Genomic DNA, 14924 nt, shown 5'->3' with positions numbered 1-14924 from the left:
CCAGCCACATCAGCTTCCCTGAGCCTCAGTTCCCGCTGGTTTTTCCAGCCAGAAGTTATGGGGATTCTCTTCCTGGCCCTGGAACCCTGAGCGGGGCACCTGGTGTGTGACGGGGACCCCTCAGTCCTCAGGAAGGACCTTCCCAGCCGTGGGAGCCTCCTTATTTTTATCCGCCACACGTGGGTGTGGGACCAGCCCGTCGAGGTGCCTGGCCGCCGCAGCCACCCCTCGCGCCGCCGCCCCTCCTACCAGTCTAGATGTAGCTGCTTTTTTAAATTCCGTAGTTGTAGGACTTCCATTCAGCTTGATTTCAGGCGGTTTTGAATGATGGTTGTTCTGTAGTTTAGTTGTAACTTTGATGTGGTTGTGGGAGGACGCGATACCGCGTTTATCTACGCCGCCATCTTGACCGGAAGTCCCCACAAGAATTTTTAAAACATGCAATTTCTGACTAGTTAGTCAGAGACACTGACCTCTTTTTCCTTAGATTGTGAAAAAAAAAAATGGCAACACTCAACACAACAATAGCCATATGGTGTGAGTGCTTTATTTTGAAGCATAAATATATACATCATATAATAGAGTTGTATCTTACTGGACACATTGCATAATGAGTTTGCATCTGATTGGTTAATTCTTGGTACCAGAAGTACTTATATACAAGTATGGTACCTGATTTTTAAAGATGTCCCTTTGGAACAAAAAGGGTAGGTAATTACTATTGTTTTTTTTTAATCAATCAAAATTACACTTACTTTTTTTGTCAGATCAGCAAAATATATATTTTTTGGTGTGCCACAAAATTTTAGTAATTATATGTGCCATGAGGTGAAAAAGGTTGAAAATCACTGGCTTAGCAAGATCTCATCTGATGATCTAAGAACATGTGACCATTCTTCAGGAAGAAATACCCAAAGCACCTTTTTATTTTTAAATTTCAGATTATGTTAGACCAATAGATTATTTCTGAAATATTATACAATAATGTATTTTTATGGTATAATGGTAACTTTAAGGTATAATGATGAATTCTTAATAGGGTTTTTTTGTTTCCTCTCCTTGTCTTCTATCATCTGAAACTTATTTTGTGATGGTACACTTTTAAAAATCAGCTTCATTTAGTACAGACATTTATTAAAAATGAATTGTGAAATTGACATCATTCTCATTATTTTCTTTTTTCACCCTGCAATAGAGTAAGGCCTGACATTTTATTTTCCTATGAAATCTTAATTTTAAAAAACATGATTCTTTTGTTATAGTTGTTTTGCCAGATATAAGAGGGGCAGTGAAGTTGAGTAGATTTCATTGTAGAGTAGAGGACAGGAAGTCAGTAGTTCACTTATATCAAGCATTCTCTGGTGTTCACACAAGTCATTGACTTTTTTGGCTTTATATACTCTTTGCTCATTGATATGATTTGTCATAACTACCTCTTTATTTTTAAACTTCAGGCATCATTTTTGGTAAGTAGGATAAACTGTGTTGATCTTCTAAAATAATATTCACTAGAACTTAGATGCATCTCATTAAGAATCAAGTACTGGAAATGAGTTTAACATATTAGTCAAGCCAACTTGTATGGGTTTGGTGAAGTCCTGGCTTATTATGTTCAGTTCCAAAGTAATGGATTTTGAAAAAAGTTTTGCTTAGTATGTAGTAAAGTTTAAATGGTTGTTAATTGATATAAATAAATTGGTATCTCTTCCTACCCTATTCATGGAAGCCTGCTTCATTCATTGAATATCAGTAATATTAAATATTAGTACCTTGCATTCCCTTTTATGTATTAGATACACAGTATTTACATGTTGATTATTTCCTTATTAACACTATCTATATTTCTCTTCTTTTACCAGTTTCTCAAACAATTAGGTCTACATCCTAACTGGCAGTTTGTTGATGTATATGGAATGGATCCTGAACTCCTTAGCATGGTACCCAGACCAGTGTGTGCAGTGTTACTTCTCTTCCCAATTACAGAAAAGGTAATTGTTAAGTAAGATTATACACTTTTCAGTAAATGCGAAGTTCTCTTTTATTCTTCTATTAAAAATCACACTCTTCTTTTCCTGTGGGAGCCATCGGGTTGAGAGGAGCGCGGCCTTCTCCTCTCCACCCCATGGCGTGTGCTCGTCCACTGATATCCGTGCACTTCGAAAAGGGAATCATCTGGCAAAAATGTCACTTTGCCTGCTGTGTTCAAGGCTTCCATTCGACCAGATATTGTGAACTTTGTTCACACCAACTTGCATAAAAACAATAGACAGCCCTACGCTGTCAGTGAATTAGCAGGTCATCACACCAGTGCTGAGTCTTGGGGTACTGGCAGAGCTGTGGCTCGGATTCCCAGGGTTTGAGGTGGTGGAACTTATTCTAGCCAGTGTGCTTTTGGATATATGTGTCATGGAGGCCACATGTTTGCACCAACCAAAACCTGGCGCCGTTGGCACTGTAGAGTGAACACAATATAGAAGCGATATGCCATCTGCTCTGCCCTGGCTGCCTCGGCCTTACCAGCACGGTCATGTCTAAAGGTCATTGTGTTGAGGAAGTTCCTGAACTTCCTTTGGTGGTTGAAGATAAAGTTGAAGCCAGAAGAAAACCAAGGAGGCTGTTTTGCTTCTTAAGAAACATAAGGCCTGGAATGATATCAAAAAGGTCTATGCCTCTCAGCAAATGAGAGCTGGCAAGGGCAAAATGAGAAACCGACGTCGTATCCAGCGCAGGGGACCCTGTATCATCTATAATGACAACGGTATCATCAAAGCCTTCAGAAGCATCCCTAGAATTACTCTGCTTAATGTAAGCAAACTGAACATTTTGAAACTTGCTCCTGGTGGGCACATGGGCCGTTTCTGCATTTGGACTGAAAGTGCTTTGTGCAAGTTAGATGATCTGTATGGCACCTAGTGTAAAGCTGCCTCCCTCAAGAGTGACTACAGCCTTCCTGTGCACGAGACGTTCAATGCAGACCTTAGTAGAATCTTGAAAAGCCCAGAGATCTAGAGAGCCCTTTGAGCACCACATAAGATTCATCGCAGAGTCCTGAAGAATCCACTGAAAAACCTGAGAATCATGTTGAAGCTAAATCTGCATGCGCCAGAACACCATTCTTCGCCAAGCCAAGGACCACAAGCTCCGGGTGGATAAAGCAGCAGCGGCACTAAAAGCCGAATCAGATAAGAAGGGGGTTCCAGTCAAGAAGCTTGTGGCAGGGAGGCAAGGAAAGAAGGTCATTAGCGTTCAGAAGCCGAAGAAGCCTTTGGTGGGAAAAAAGGCTGCAGCTACCAAGAAACCAGCAACTGAGAAGAAACCCACAGAAAAGAAACCCTCCACAGAAGAAAAGAATCCCGTGGCATAAACTTAAATGTGTTTATTCCATGAAGGTCACATCACTTTGGACAGCTAATTTTGAATAAAAACATGATCAAAGAAAAAGAATCACACTCTTCTTTAAGAACAAACAACTCCCTTCTTGCATAAAAAGAAGAAATTTAGGCTGCAGGGATACCTTAAAAATCTAGTTTTCTTGAAGAGGTGATATTTCAATTTTTAATTGTAAATTGACAATAAAGCCCTAGTTAGTATTTTAAACTTGGGTAATTTTCTTATTTTATAAAATTTGGTTATTTTGCCTCAACTGTGGTTTGATGTGACATTTAATCACATTTTGATGTATATACTTTATTTTATTTTAAAGAATTTTTTATTGATTCTTAGAGAGGAAGGGAAAGGGAGAGAGAAACATCGATGTGTGAGAATGAAACACCGATCGGCTGCCTCCTGCACACCCACAACCCCTGGTGTGTGCTCTGAGCAGAAATCAAACCAAACCTTTTGGTGCACGGAACATTGCCCAACCAATTGAGTCACACTAGCCAGGGCTTGATGTATATCCTTTAGAAATGTTAAGTACTAGAATTATCTTAAATCTGTCTTCGAAAATGTATAAATAAATATTATATTCAAACTTTCAATATATAAAATATGTACATTTAAATATACATATTTAAAAAGATACCTGTTTTTTTAAGGAGGTAGGTGTAACTAATAGCATTAGTTACATTATTTTCAGGATAAACTTGATTTGGGTGGGAACACTAAGATTAAATAATAGTTTAATTGGCAGATTTAGGATGCGTTGGGATTATAAAGAGCTGTTGTTAGGTTACTGTTTAAATTCAAATCATGGTATTTTAAGCCTTCTAGAATGATGTCATATAGATATATGTATTATGGAGCCAGACATTTAAATTCATTTTAATACAACTTATAAGTCCAAATCTTTCTGATTTTTATTTTTAAACTTAGAAACTATAGGATGAACTTGGTGGTTGTAAAAAAATGAAGTGAATGGGAAAATGTTTGAGAAATGAGATGTTGAAGATTTGACATACATGCTCAGGTCATCTTATTTTTTAGTAATAAAAGGAGCTGCGTCTCACAAAAATTAAGAATTAGACTTTGCTCAGCCCTAAAAATTCCTGGACAATTTTCTTGATACCAAAACTAATTAACCTCTGTTTAAGATAAAATAAAAAATACTGAAATATTTTTTTTTTTTCTAGTTAAGGCTGCTACAAAACAAATTAATTAAATAAGGGATATTTCTTCATATTTGCTGTTTGTAAGATTCATAGAAATTTAGAGTTAGAAATTCCTTGTGACTATCTAGTATTAGACTGAACTCCTACTTTTAGTGGTGAGGTTGTAATTATTCTGGAATTTGAGGAAGAGTTAGGACACATACGTAAGTTTATATATACACTCTTCTACTCCAGTGTTACTTTCCTTTTTTTTTGCTTACTAAAATAAGCCAATAGATAGCCATGTCACGATCTCAATTGTAAGAAACAATAAAAAATTCAGCTGCTGAAAGTTTAGGCATTCTTTGTTGGTGTGATACAAATGTGAGTTTATGGTCTGAATTGGAAATTTTCCAAACCATTTATTTTTATGATCTACCCTTCTTTTTATATTTTCTAAAGGAATACATGGAATTTGATTTCCTTTATTTAGTGGATCATCAGTATTAAAGAGAGCATGTTATCCTTATCAATAGGACTTCATTTAGTGGATCATTAGTACTGAAAGGCTCATTGTGTCTATTGTTAGAAAAAACACAATTCTAGAGTATTTCTGTAGGTTATTTATAGGTATCTTTTTTTTTTTTTATCCTCACCCGAGGACATTTTTCCATTTTTTGTTCAGGTAGAGTGGGAGGGAGAGAGAGGAACAGATAGAGAGAGAAACATCGATGTGAAAGGAACACACCGAGTGGCTGCCACCCGCACGACCTACCAGGGCCGGGGACAAACTGCAACCGAGGTACGCGCCCTTAGCGGGAACCGAACCCGGGTCTCTCAGGACCACAGGCTGACGCTCTAACCGCTGAGCCAAACCGGCCAGGGCTATTTATAGGTATCTTAAAAGTATCTATAAATAACTTATAGGAATACTTATATAAGCACAGAATATAGTGGCATCTGCTCCTCTCTCATGTCTCTTACAATTCAGTAGGTTTCCCATTTCAGCTCATAAGTGGCGCATTAAAGTTACTCAGAGATACCTGCTCGATGTTTTAAGAGATATGAAGTGTTTTGGTCTTCTGTGTTCTAATTTAGGAACTGATTATGTAGTTGCAATTGGCTTAAGCATACTAAAAAGAACTGTGTTGGTAGTGCATAACTCTTTAAATATAGTCAATTATGGTGTGCTTTATAGTAGAGCTTACCAGCTAATGAATCATAGGTGGAGAGGCTTCAAATTATTCCTTTCTGATAATTTTTATTGTCTCCTGACCATGTGTTTTCACTTTGGTCTGCCATAATTACATTTTCATTTTTCCCATACTTGGTCTGTATCAATTTAGGATTTTTCTTCTAAGCATTAAATCTTACAAAGTTATCAAATATTTTGCTTTGTTAGCAAGGAACAAGAATATTAAACAGCAATAAGAAACTGAACTTTAGAACCATATAAACTAAAGGATAAGACCTTACTATATTGAACATTTCAGTTTTTTTTAATGTATCTTTACTGTTGAAAGTATTACAGATACTCCCCCCCCCCCCCCAGTGACTCCCTCCTCCCCATTTTCACCACTCTGCTCATTGGTTATACATATATGCATATAAGTTCTTTGGTTTATCTTACTGTTTCCCCCTCGCCCCTTCCCTCTAAGATGTGTCACTCTGTTTCCTACTTCCATGTCTCTGGATCTATTTTGTTGAACATTTTAGTTTTTATCAATTGAACTTATATGAATGAAATAATGGTTCAGAATTTATTATGAAAACGTTACTTAAAAATTTGATTTAGAAGTACAGTCATAAAAGTTATTTTTTAAAAGCATTGATACTTTGTTGTTAGAAGCAGCTTATTTTTTAACATTCAGTATTTTGTATGAGTTTCAGCTGTACAGCATAGTGGTTAGATAATCATATACTTGACAAAGTGTTCCCCCAATATTTCCAGGATTCGCCTGGCACCATATGTAGTTGTTAAATATTATTGACTATATTCCCTGTGCTGTATTTTACATCCCATGACTATTTTGTAACTACCAATTTGTACTACCTCTTAATCCCTTCACCTTTTTTATCCAGCCCTTTAACCCTTCCCCACTCTGGCAACCATCAGTCAGTTTTCTGTATCTGTGGGTCTGGTTCTATTTTGTTTGTTTATTTTGTTTTTTAGATTGCACATATAAATGAAATCATATGGTATTTGTCTTTCTCTGATTGACTTACTTCACTTAGCATAATACTCTCTAGGTCCATCCATGCTGTTGCAAATGGTAATATTTCATTCTTTTTTATGGCCAAGTAATATTTCATTGTATATATGTACCACAACTTTTTTATACAATCATCTATTGATGGGCACTTTAGTTGCTTCCATACCTTGGCTGTTGTAACACTGCAGTGAACATAGGGATGCATGTATTCTTTTGAATTAGTGTTTTGGGTTTCTTCAGATATATACCCAGAAATTAAATCACTGGGTCATAAGACAAGATCCATTTTTAATTTTTTGAGGACCCTCCATACTGTTTTTTCTTAGTAGCTGCACCAGTCTACAATTCCATCAACAATGCACAAGGGTTCCCTTTTCTCTACATCCTCACCAACACTTGTTTGTTGATTTATTGATAATAGCCATTCTTACAAGTGTGAGGTGATATCTTATGGTTTTAATTTGCATTTCTCCGAAGATTAGTGACTTTGAGCATCTTTTCATATGTGTGATGGCCATCCGTATGTCCTATTTGAAGAAGCACCTATTCAGATCCTCTGTTCATTATTTATTTGTTTTTTTGTTAATCCTCACCTGAGGATATTTTTTCTTTGATTTATAGATAGAGAGGGAGGGAGGGAGGAAGTGGGGTTGGGGGAGAGAGACATCGAGATATCTATATGAGAAAGACACATCGATTGGTTGCTTCCCACAGGACTCCGACCGGGGCTGGGTATTGAACCTGCAACCCAGGTACATGACCTTGACCAGGAATTTAACCCAAGACTTTCCAATCTGTGGGCCGATATCCTAACCACTGAGCCAAACTGACTAGGGCTACTCATTTTATAATTGGATTGTTTGTTTTTCTGATGTTGAGTTGTGTGAATTCTTTAAAAATTTTTGGTATCAACCCCTTATTGGATGTATCATTGGTGAACATGTTCTCCCATTCAGTAGGTTGTCTTTTCGTTTTGTTGATGGATTTTTTTGCTGTGCAAAATCTTTTTAGTATGATGTTGACAATAGAAAAATAAAACTACTTCTGAAACAGGCAGTTGGCCCGATTTGGCCTGCAGGTTATAGTTTGCTGACATTCTACTCTATTGGAATCTGAAAATTATAAGAAAAATATAGACAAAACAATACAATCATCTTTTTACTCCCCCCTCTTGCTTCTCCTCCCTCATTTTTAACCTCTTCATTATTTTTAACCTCTTTTTAAATAATTTGTCTAAGTTGCACAGCTAATAATGGCAAAGCCAGGATGTGAACTCTGGCAGTCAGATGTAAAGTGCCCACTTTGGACATTCATCATTATACCATATTGTTTTTATAACCAGTTATTAGAGATAATGGTGAATGTTTATTATGAATATTGGCTTATAAATATAGTATGAATTTTGTTATAGTATGATTTAACAATATAGAAATATAAAAAATAGAAAATAAAAATCCTGCCCTGGCCAGTTTGGCTCAGCGGTTAGAGTGTCGGCCTGCGGTCCGGAGAGACCCGGGTTCGGTTCCCGCTAAGGGCATGTACTTCGGTTGCAGTTTGTCCCCGGCCCTGGTTGGTTGTGCGGGTGGCAGCCACTCGATGTGTCCCTTCACATCGATGTTTCTCTCTCTCTCTCCCTTCCTCTCTCTCCCTCCCATTCTATCTGTACAAAAAATGGAAAAATACCCTCGGGTGAGGATTAAAAAATAAAAAATAAAAAAAAATAAAAAATGCTCTATCCTCCTTAACTTTTTGTATATCCTTTCAGATATTTCAATGCATATATAAAATAAATATTTTAAAAGTATAAATGAGAATTATACTGACCTATAAGCATTCCGTAATCATAGATAAATTTCTAAGTAAGAGTATGTAAATCTACTTTATTATTTTAAAAATGCTTTATGGTGCTCTGGCCAGTATTGCTAATTGGTTAGAACATCGACCCGTGCACCGACCTGGTCAAGGGTATGTACTTGAATCGCAGGTTCAATCCCTAGCCCCGGTCAGGGTTTGTGTGGGAGATAACCAACCAATGTGTCTTTCTTACATTGATGTTTCTCTCTCTCTCTCTCCACCCCCCTCCGTCTTTCTCTCCTTCTCTCCCTTCGACTCTGTCTAAAAACAAGCAATGGAAAAAATATCCTCGGGTGAGGATTAACAACAACAACAAAAAATGCTTTATAGTATTTCAGTAAGATATCGTATAACATGTTAACCAAATTCCCCTAGATGGATATTTAGAGTTTTTCAAGTTTTATGTTTAACTTCTTTCTAATGTGTTGTATTCTATTTCAACTATTGACTTTTTCTTTAATAGTATGAAGTATTCAGAACAGAAGAGGAAGAAAAAATAAAATCTCAAGGACAAGATGTTACATCATCAGTATATTTCATGAAGCAAACAATCAGTAATGCCTGTGGAACCATTGGACTGATCCATGCTATTGCCAACAATAAAGACAAGATGCATTTTGGTAAATCATTTTTCATTACTGCTGTTTTCACCTGTTATGGTATAAGTTAACTTACTGAGCACTAGGTGGTGCTCTAGTTCTTTCTTAAAAGTATTACATATTTTTCTCCTTTCATTTATAATGGGATGTATATACTATTAGAAGAACTATTAATCCTTCTCATTCGTTTATATTGTTGATAAATGGAGGTCTAAGAAACAAACAAATAACTTAAGCACTGTCATTCATCCCAATATTCTTATATTCCTAATTTACCAGTGAAAGGGCTCTACCTGAAAAATAGGCCGCATGCTTCTAGTATTTTTATATACCAGTCTCTTTGAGATAGCAAGCCTTTTCAATTTATCTTCTTTACTCTTCTCAGAATCTGGATCAACCTTGAAAAAGTTCCTGGAGGAGTCTGTGTCAATGAGCCCTGAAGAACGAGCCAGATACCTGGAGAACTATGACGTCGGTACCTTCACGGTTTTCATTTCATACGTAGGCAAAGTTTGGTGGGATTGTAGATTCAATCTGGGGATTTGTCTTGAAACTGTAGTTTTAAACAATTATAGATTTTGTCTATCTATTAAAAAGGCATTTTGTATGTTTCGGGTAACAGTGCTGAAATATCTATAAAATATCAATAACTTACTGCTTCTTTTCTATGTCCAGAGCTGGATGAGAGATAAAAAGAAGTTTGACTTACAAATTTATAAAATATCTTAAGAAAGACTATTTCTTATCATTCCTTTCCTGTAATAAATATATGCCTGCTAATACCCTGTGTGTCTTTCATGGGGAATTTGAAGTAAGCCTAAAGACCAATGGAAAAAACAAAGGTTAAAAAGGTAGATGTTAGACCATACCTTGGCTTTTTATGAGCATAATATTTTTGCATGTGTGAAGACAGAGGCCACATAATCTAGTTTAAAAAACTTGCAGAGCTCATAAAACATCTTTATTTTACATGAAATTGAAATAAACAACACAAAAGTCAAGAGTAATCCCACTAATGCGATGTGGCCACCATTATTATTTTTTATAGGGAGTATATATGTATATACACAATTTTTTAAGACGAATATTTGATCACACTGTAATATTGTTTTATAACTTGCTTTTTTCACTTAATTTATCACAAACGTATTACATACCAGTAAGTATATATTTGACATCATCATTTAATGGCTGCATAGCTTTCCATTGTACTATATCTTATTTAACCAATAAATTGTCATAAATTTAATATTTTTCCTCTTTTTCACTGTTTAAAAAAATACAACAATGTATGTCATTGTAGCTAAATCTTTGCAAATATCTGTAATTATGTATACTTATATACAATTATATGTAAATATATAAACTTCTAGAAGAGAAATTGCTGGATCAAACAGTTTGCATGTATTTATGGCTTTGATAATTATTACCAAATTGCCATGCATTGAGGTTGAACTTTCACCTGTAAGTTACTTCTTTGCCTATTTCTCTTCATCTTTGCTAATAGTAGGTATTATAAAAGCATTTTTTTTTAAGTTCAGGAAACTAAACTCTCTAGCTTTTGGTAAATGCATGCTTTTGCTCCCCATTTCTAAACTGCTGACTGAAGCTGCATGATTAAGCATAACTACAGCCAGAGCTGCAGAGGAGCATGTAACCTGGAGAAACAGATGAGCTAAGCTTCTTCCGTCTCTATCATGAGATGCTTACTTTATTCTAGTCTCCATTGAATAAAGTGTTAAATGTTAGTTTTAACAATTAAGAAAGTCAATTGATTTCCCACTTGCACCTGGAAATTACAAAGAATTCAATATTCAGTACCCTAAGTCTTCAGAGATTTGTTTGTGGAAAGTATAGCCATTCATTTAGTTACTTAGAAATTCATTCTTAAATATTTCAAATTCAGCTTTTCCTTAATTTCCTCCAATTTGTTTTGTCTGTATTTTAGATGTTAAAATTTAGTGTTGTTGTTTCCATTTAAAAAGTAATATATAGTTATTTTTTCCCGTATTAATACCTTGTATTCCTATTTCAGGCTATTCGAGTTACTCATGAGACCAGTGCCCATGAAGGTCAGACTGAGGTATTTCACGTTTTTCAAAAATTTTCTTGTCATGTGTAAAGTTAACCAGTGTTGTTATATGACATGTAATTTTACAAAATTGCTTGGACTTCTTTTGTTTTCCTTTGAAGGAATTTGCTTATGTAAAAAGTAGTCACAAAATAGCACAACAGCACATTTTGACAGATTGTTACCATGCACATTGGTATCGGCCATCTCTGTCTAATCGTTTAGATTGATTGCAGATTGTGTGTTGTTAGCTTTGGGTAACTGATGGCCTGTGACTTCCCTATCGCAGCAATTTTCAACCTTTTTCATCTCCTGGCACACATAAACTCATTACTAAAATTCTGTAGCACACCAAAATATATATTCTATTTTTGCTGATATGACAACAAAATAGGTATAATTTTGATTCATTCACACCAGACAGCTATTTTTATGTTGGCTGTTGTCATTTTATAGTTTGACAGTTTAAGGGAAAAGAGGTCAATACCCCTGACTAAAATAGGTTTTGCATATTTAAAAAATTTTTGTTGCACACCAATGTGCTGCAGCACACCAGTTGAAAATCGCTGCCCTATCAGATTCCTTTGACTTGCAAGTATTTTAAGAAAAATACCTGCACGGTAGTATAGGTTGATAACCTGTACTATTTTCAAGAGTCTTTATCATTCCAACTTCTAGCAAAAAGCTGCATCAATCCTCTTTGCTCCGTAAATCTGTTCTGGGGCAGTGTAATAATTGTCATCGTCTTTACTCTGTTAGCTATTTCTTCAGCCAGTTTGCCTCTCCTTCTCTCACCCCTTTTTTTCATTCTATTGGTTTTCCTCATTCCCTCCTTCCAGTTCTTCTTTTCCTTTCCTCTAAACCTCACTGTCCCACTTTTGGGGAAAGTGTGTCAAAAGGTATTTCAATCAATGTGAATGGAATTTAAAATAGTCATTTGACATATTTATAATACATTTAAGTGCCAACACCAGAAAATTATATTTTTCTTTTTCATCCCACATGTGACTTGAAACCATAATTTTTAATGTACAGAACTGACATTGCCTTTATGTTTTAATAATACTTTTTAAATACCTGATTTAAAAATAGTGAGCTTAAATATTCTTACTATCTTCAAAAAATTTTCTTATGAAGAAAATAATTTGATACTAATGGTATAAGAACAGTTTTTCATAGATCAAACTGGATAATTGTGAATGTTTATATTAAAACCCTTTAGGAATTTAAATATTCTTCCTAATTATATCATACCTTCTAGGTTGCTTTCAGAAATGTGGACTTCTGTTTTTATGATTGTTTATACACAGATACACACGCATGCACAGCATGTCGGAGTAGCTCCGTTTTGGAAATTAATGAAATGCTCTGTTGTTTTGAATTGCTTTATATGGTCCTGGCAGTTCTTAATCTTCACTATGCTGTTTTTTGTTTTTTGTTTTTGTTTTAAATTTACAGTGTTCAAATTAGCAATGATGATAATGACCAGCATGAGATTTATAAAGTATGAAAACAATTATTTGTAATAAAGGAACCAAATGCTTTAATACATGTTTACTTTTTTAAAAGTATTTTGGGATACTTCTCTTGCCACTTTCTCATTGCTTTATCCAAATTATGGCTTTAATGCCTCATTTTAGATAATGTTTGTATCTCTTTTTCCAAGTCTAAACTTCTTCATTTATATCTAAACATAGATGCCTATTAGACATCAGCTGAATGACACCACCAATATTTTAAATACATTTTCTTTATTGATTCTAGAGAGAGAGGAAGGGAGAGGGAGAAAGAGATAGAAACATTGATGAGAGAGAACATTGATTGACTGCCTCCTGCATACCCCGCACTGGGGATTGGGTAGACAACCTGGGCATGTGCCCTGACCGGGAATTGAACCAGTGACCTTCTGGTGCATGGGTCAGTGCTCATCCACTGAGTCACACTGGCTGGGTGACACCACCAATATTTTAGAATGCATATATTCTTGTGTGAGTTTATTGTCTTGTGTCTTAAACATTTTCTTCCTTGCTTTTCTTTTTCTGTTTCTTATAATAGTTCTACCATATATTTCCCTACTATTACTAAGTAATTTAAATTTATTTAACATACTGCTTGGAAGATCAGCTGCTTATGTTGATTTTTTTTTTTTTTTTAAGATTCTCAGTCTTTAATGCTTTTCTAATTCTCATTCATTTTTATACAATTGAGCTAGATTATTTTTGCTGAAATGTAACCTGAATCATTTCGCTACTGAAAATTTTCTAGGGGTTCCCTAAGTGCTGGACGGCTTTCTCAGATTGTCTTCCAACAGTAATTAATCTCTTCTGCTCCTTTCACATCTCACTGCTAGAATGAACCACAATTTTCTGGGAGTTTTTTCCTAACATTTTATCATGAGCATTTTCTTGTTTTTTCAGTTCCTCTTCAAAAATAATTTTTCGCGGCTGTGTCCTCTCATGTGAATGTACTATAATTTATTTTCTAATTCCCTTACCTTTTGATGTTTAAATTATTTTCAGTTTTTCAAGTTAAAAATACAACTTCCTTGAATATCTTTGTTTATCCACGTATTCATTCTAGGTTCTTTCTTTAAGATAGTTTCTTGTAGGTAGAATTACCTTAAGTCAAAGAAATGAACATTTTAAGGTTCTTGTTACATAATATAAAATTGCCTTCTTTCCTTTGATCAGTCAAGTAACCTGTTTGAGCACCTGCTGCGCCAGATACTGTGTTAGGAGCTGCATGAACAAAATGAATCAGATGTAGTTTGTGTCTTCAAGGATTTCTTGTTTCAGTGGAGATAGCCTTGGAAATAGACCTTGCCAGTGTTGAAATCTATTTTTAAATTTTGGCTTATTCGATAGAGGGAAATATTATGTTTGATTGCTAATGATCATTCAAAGATCTTTTGTAAAAGTTTATGAAATGAATTTAATTCATGACATTAAATTATAATTAATTTAATGAAATGTGTAGTCTCTTTTGGTTAGTGTTATGCTATAAGAGAAGGATTATTTGACTATTGGATAAGCAATGGATATATTCTGATTTCAGGTATGTGTTCATATGCAGGGTGGGGCAAAGTAGGTTTATAGTTGTGAGTATGGGAAACAGAGTTTATTCTTGTATTCATGTTTGTTAACTATTGTATTATTTTTCATATGAACAACAGGAAACCTACTTTTGTTCCACCTTGTTTATGTATGCATAATTGAAGATAAATTGTGTGTGTGTATATGTATTTTGTTGGCTTTTTTTGGCCAAATCAATGCAAATTTTTAGTGGGGGAAATAATATCAAGTTTCATCTTCATTAGATTTGTAAGTATAGTTTGCGTGGTTTCATTTTACTCTGAAGTATAGTTTTTAGTTATTTTGATTATGTTAGAATTACAAGGAGTATAGATACTCATATTTTTTTCCTTCTTTTGGGATTTATTTTCTTCTTTCTTTGTGAAGGTATTAAGAAGAAACTTAGTTCTTGTATAATGTACAATTTAAGTTCCTGATTATCTTGGAAGAATCAGATGGAAACAGTTAATGGACTGATGAAAGTATCATTCATTTTAAGTTGTATAGACCAGTTTTGTCAAGAAATCTGAAATTGCAACTTTCTGATTTTTTTTCTTTTTTCATATATTTTCTATATATCTCTTTCT

At 34.9% G+C, this 14924-nt stretch overlaps 1 protein-coding gene and 1 pseudogene across 1 annotated transcript in view; both read left to right on the top strand.

The window, feature by feature from the left end:
* UCHL3 (ubiquitin C-terminal hydrolase L3) overlaps positions 1 to 14924 on the top strand; it is a 51414-nt gene that overhangs the window by 14606 nt on the left and 21884 nt on the right. Inside the window, exons 3-6 of the mRNA XM_036249995.1 lie at positions 1860 to 1988; positions 9060 to 9216; positions 9581 to 9666; positions 11231 to 11278. Of these exons, the coding sequence (XP_036105888.1) occupies positions 1860 to 1988; positions 9060 to 9216; positions 9581 to 9666; positions 11231 to 11278 (420 nt within the window). The remainder of the gene's footprint in view (positions 1 to 1859; positions 1989 to 9059; positions 9217 to 9580; positions 9667 to 11230; positions 11279 to 14924) is intronic.
* On the top strand, positions 2056 to 3364 carry LOC118622585 (annotated as a pseudogene).

Source organism: Molossus molossus, unplaced genomic scaffold, assembly GCF_014108415.1.
Source record: "Molossus molossus isolate mMolMol1 unplaced genomic scaffold, mMolMol1.p scaffold_m16_p_9, whole genome shotgun sequence".
Taxonomy (NCBI): Eukaryota; Metazoa; Chordata; class Mammalia; order Chiroptera; family Molossidae; genus Molossus; species Molossus molossus.
This window is presented reverse-complemented; position numbering and strand designations above follow the sequence as displayed.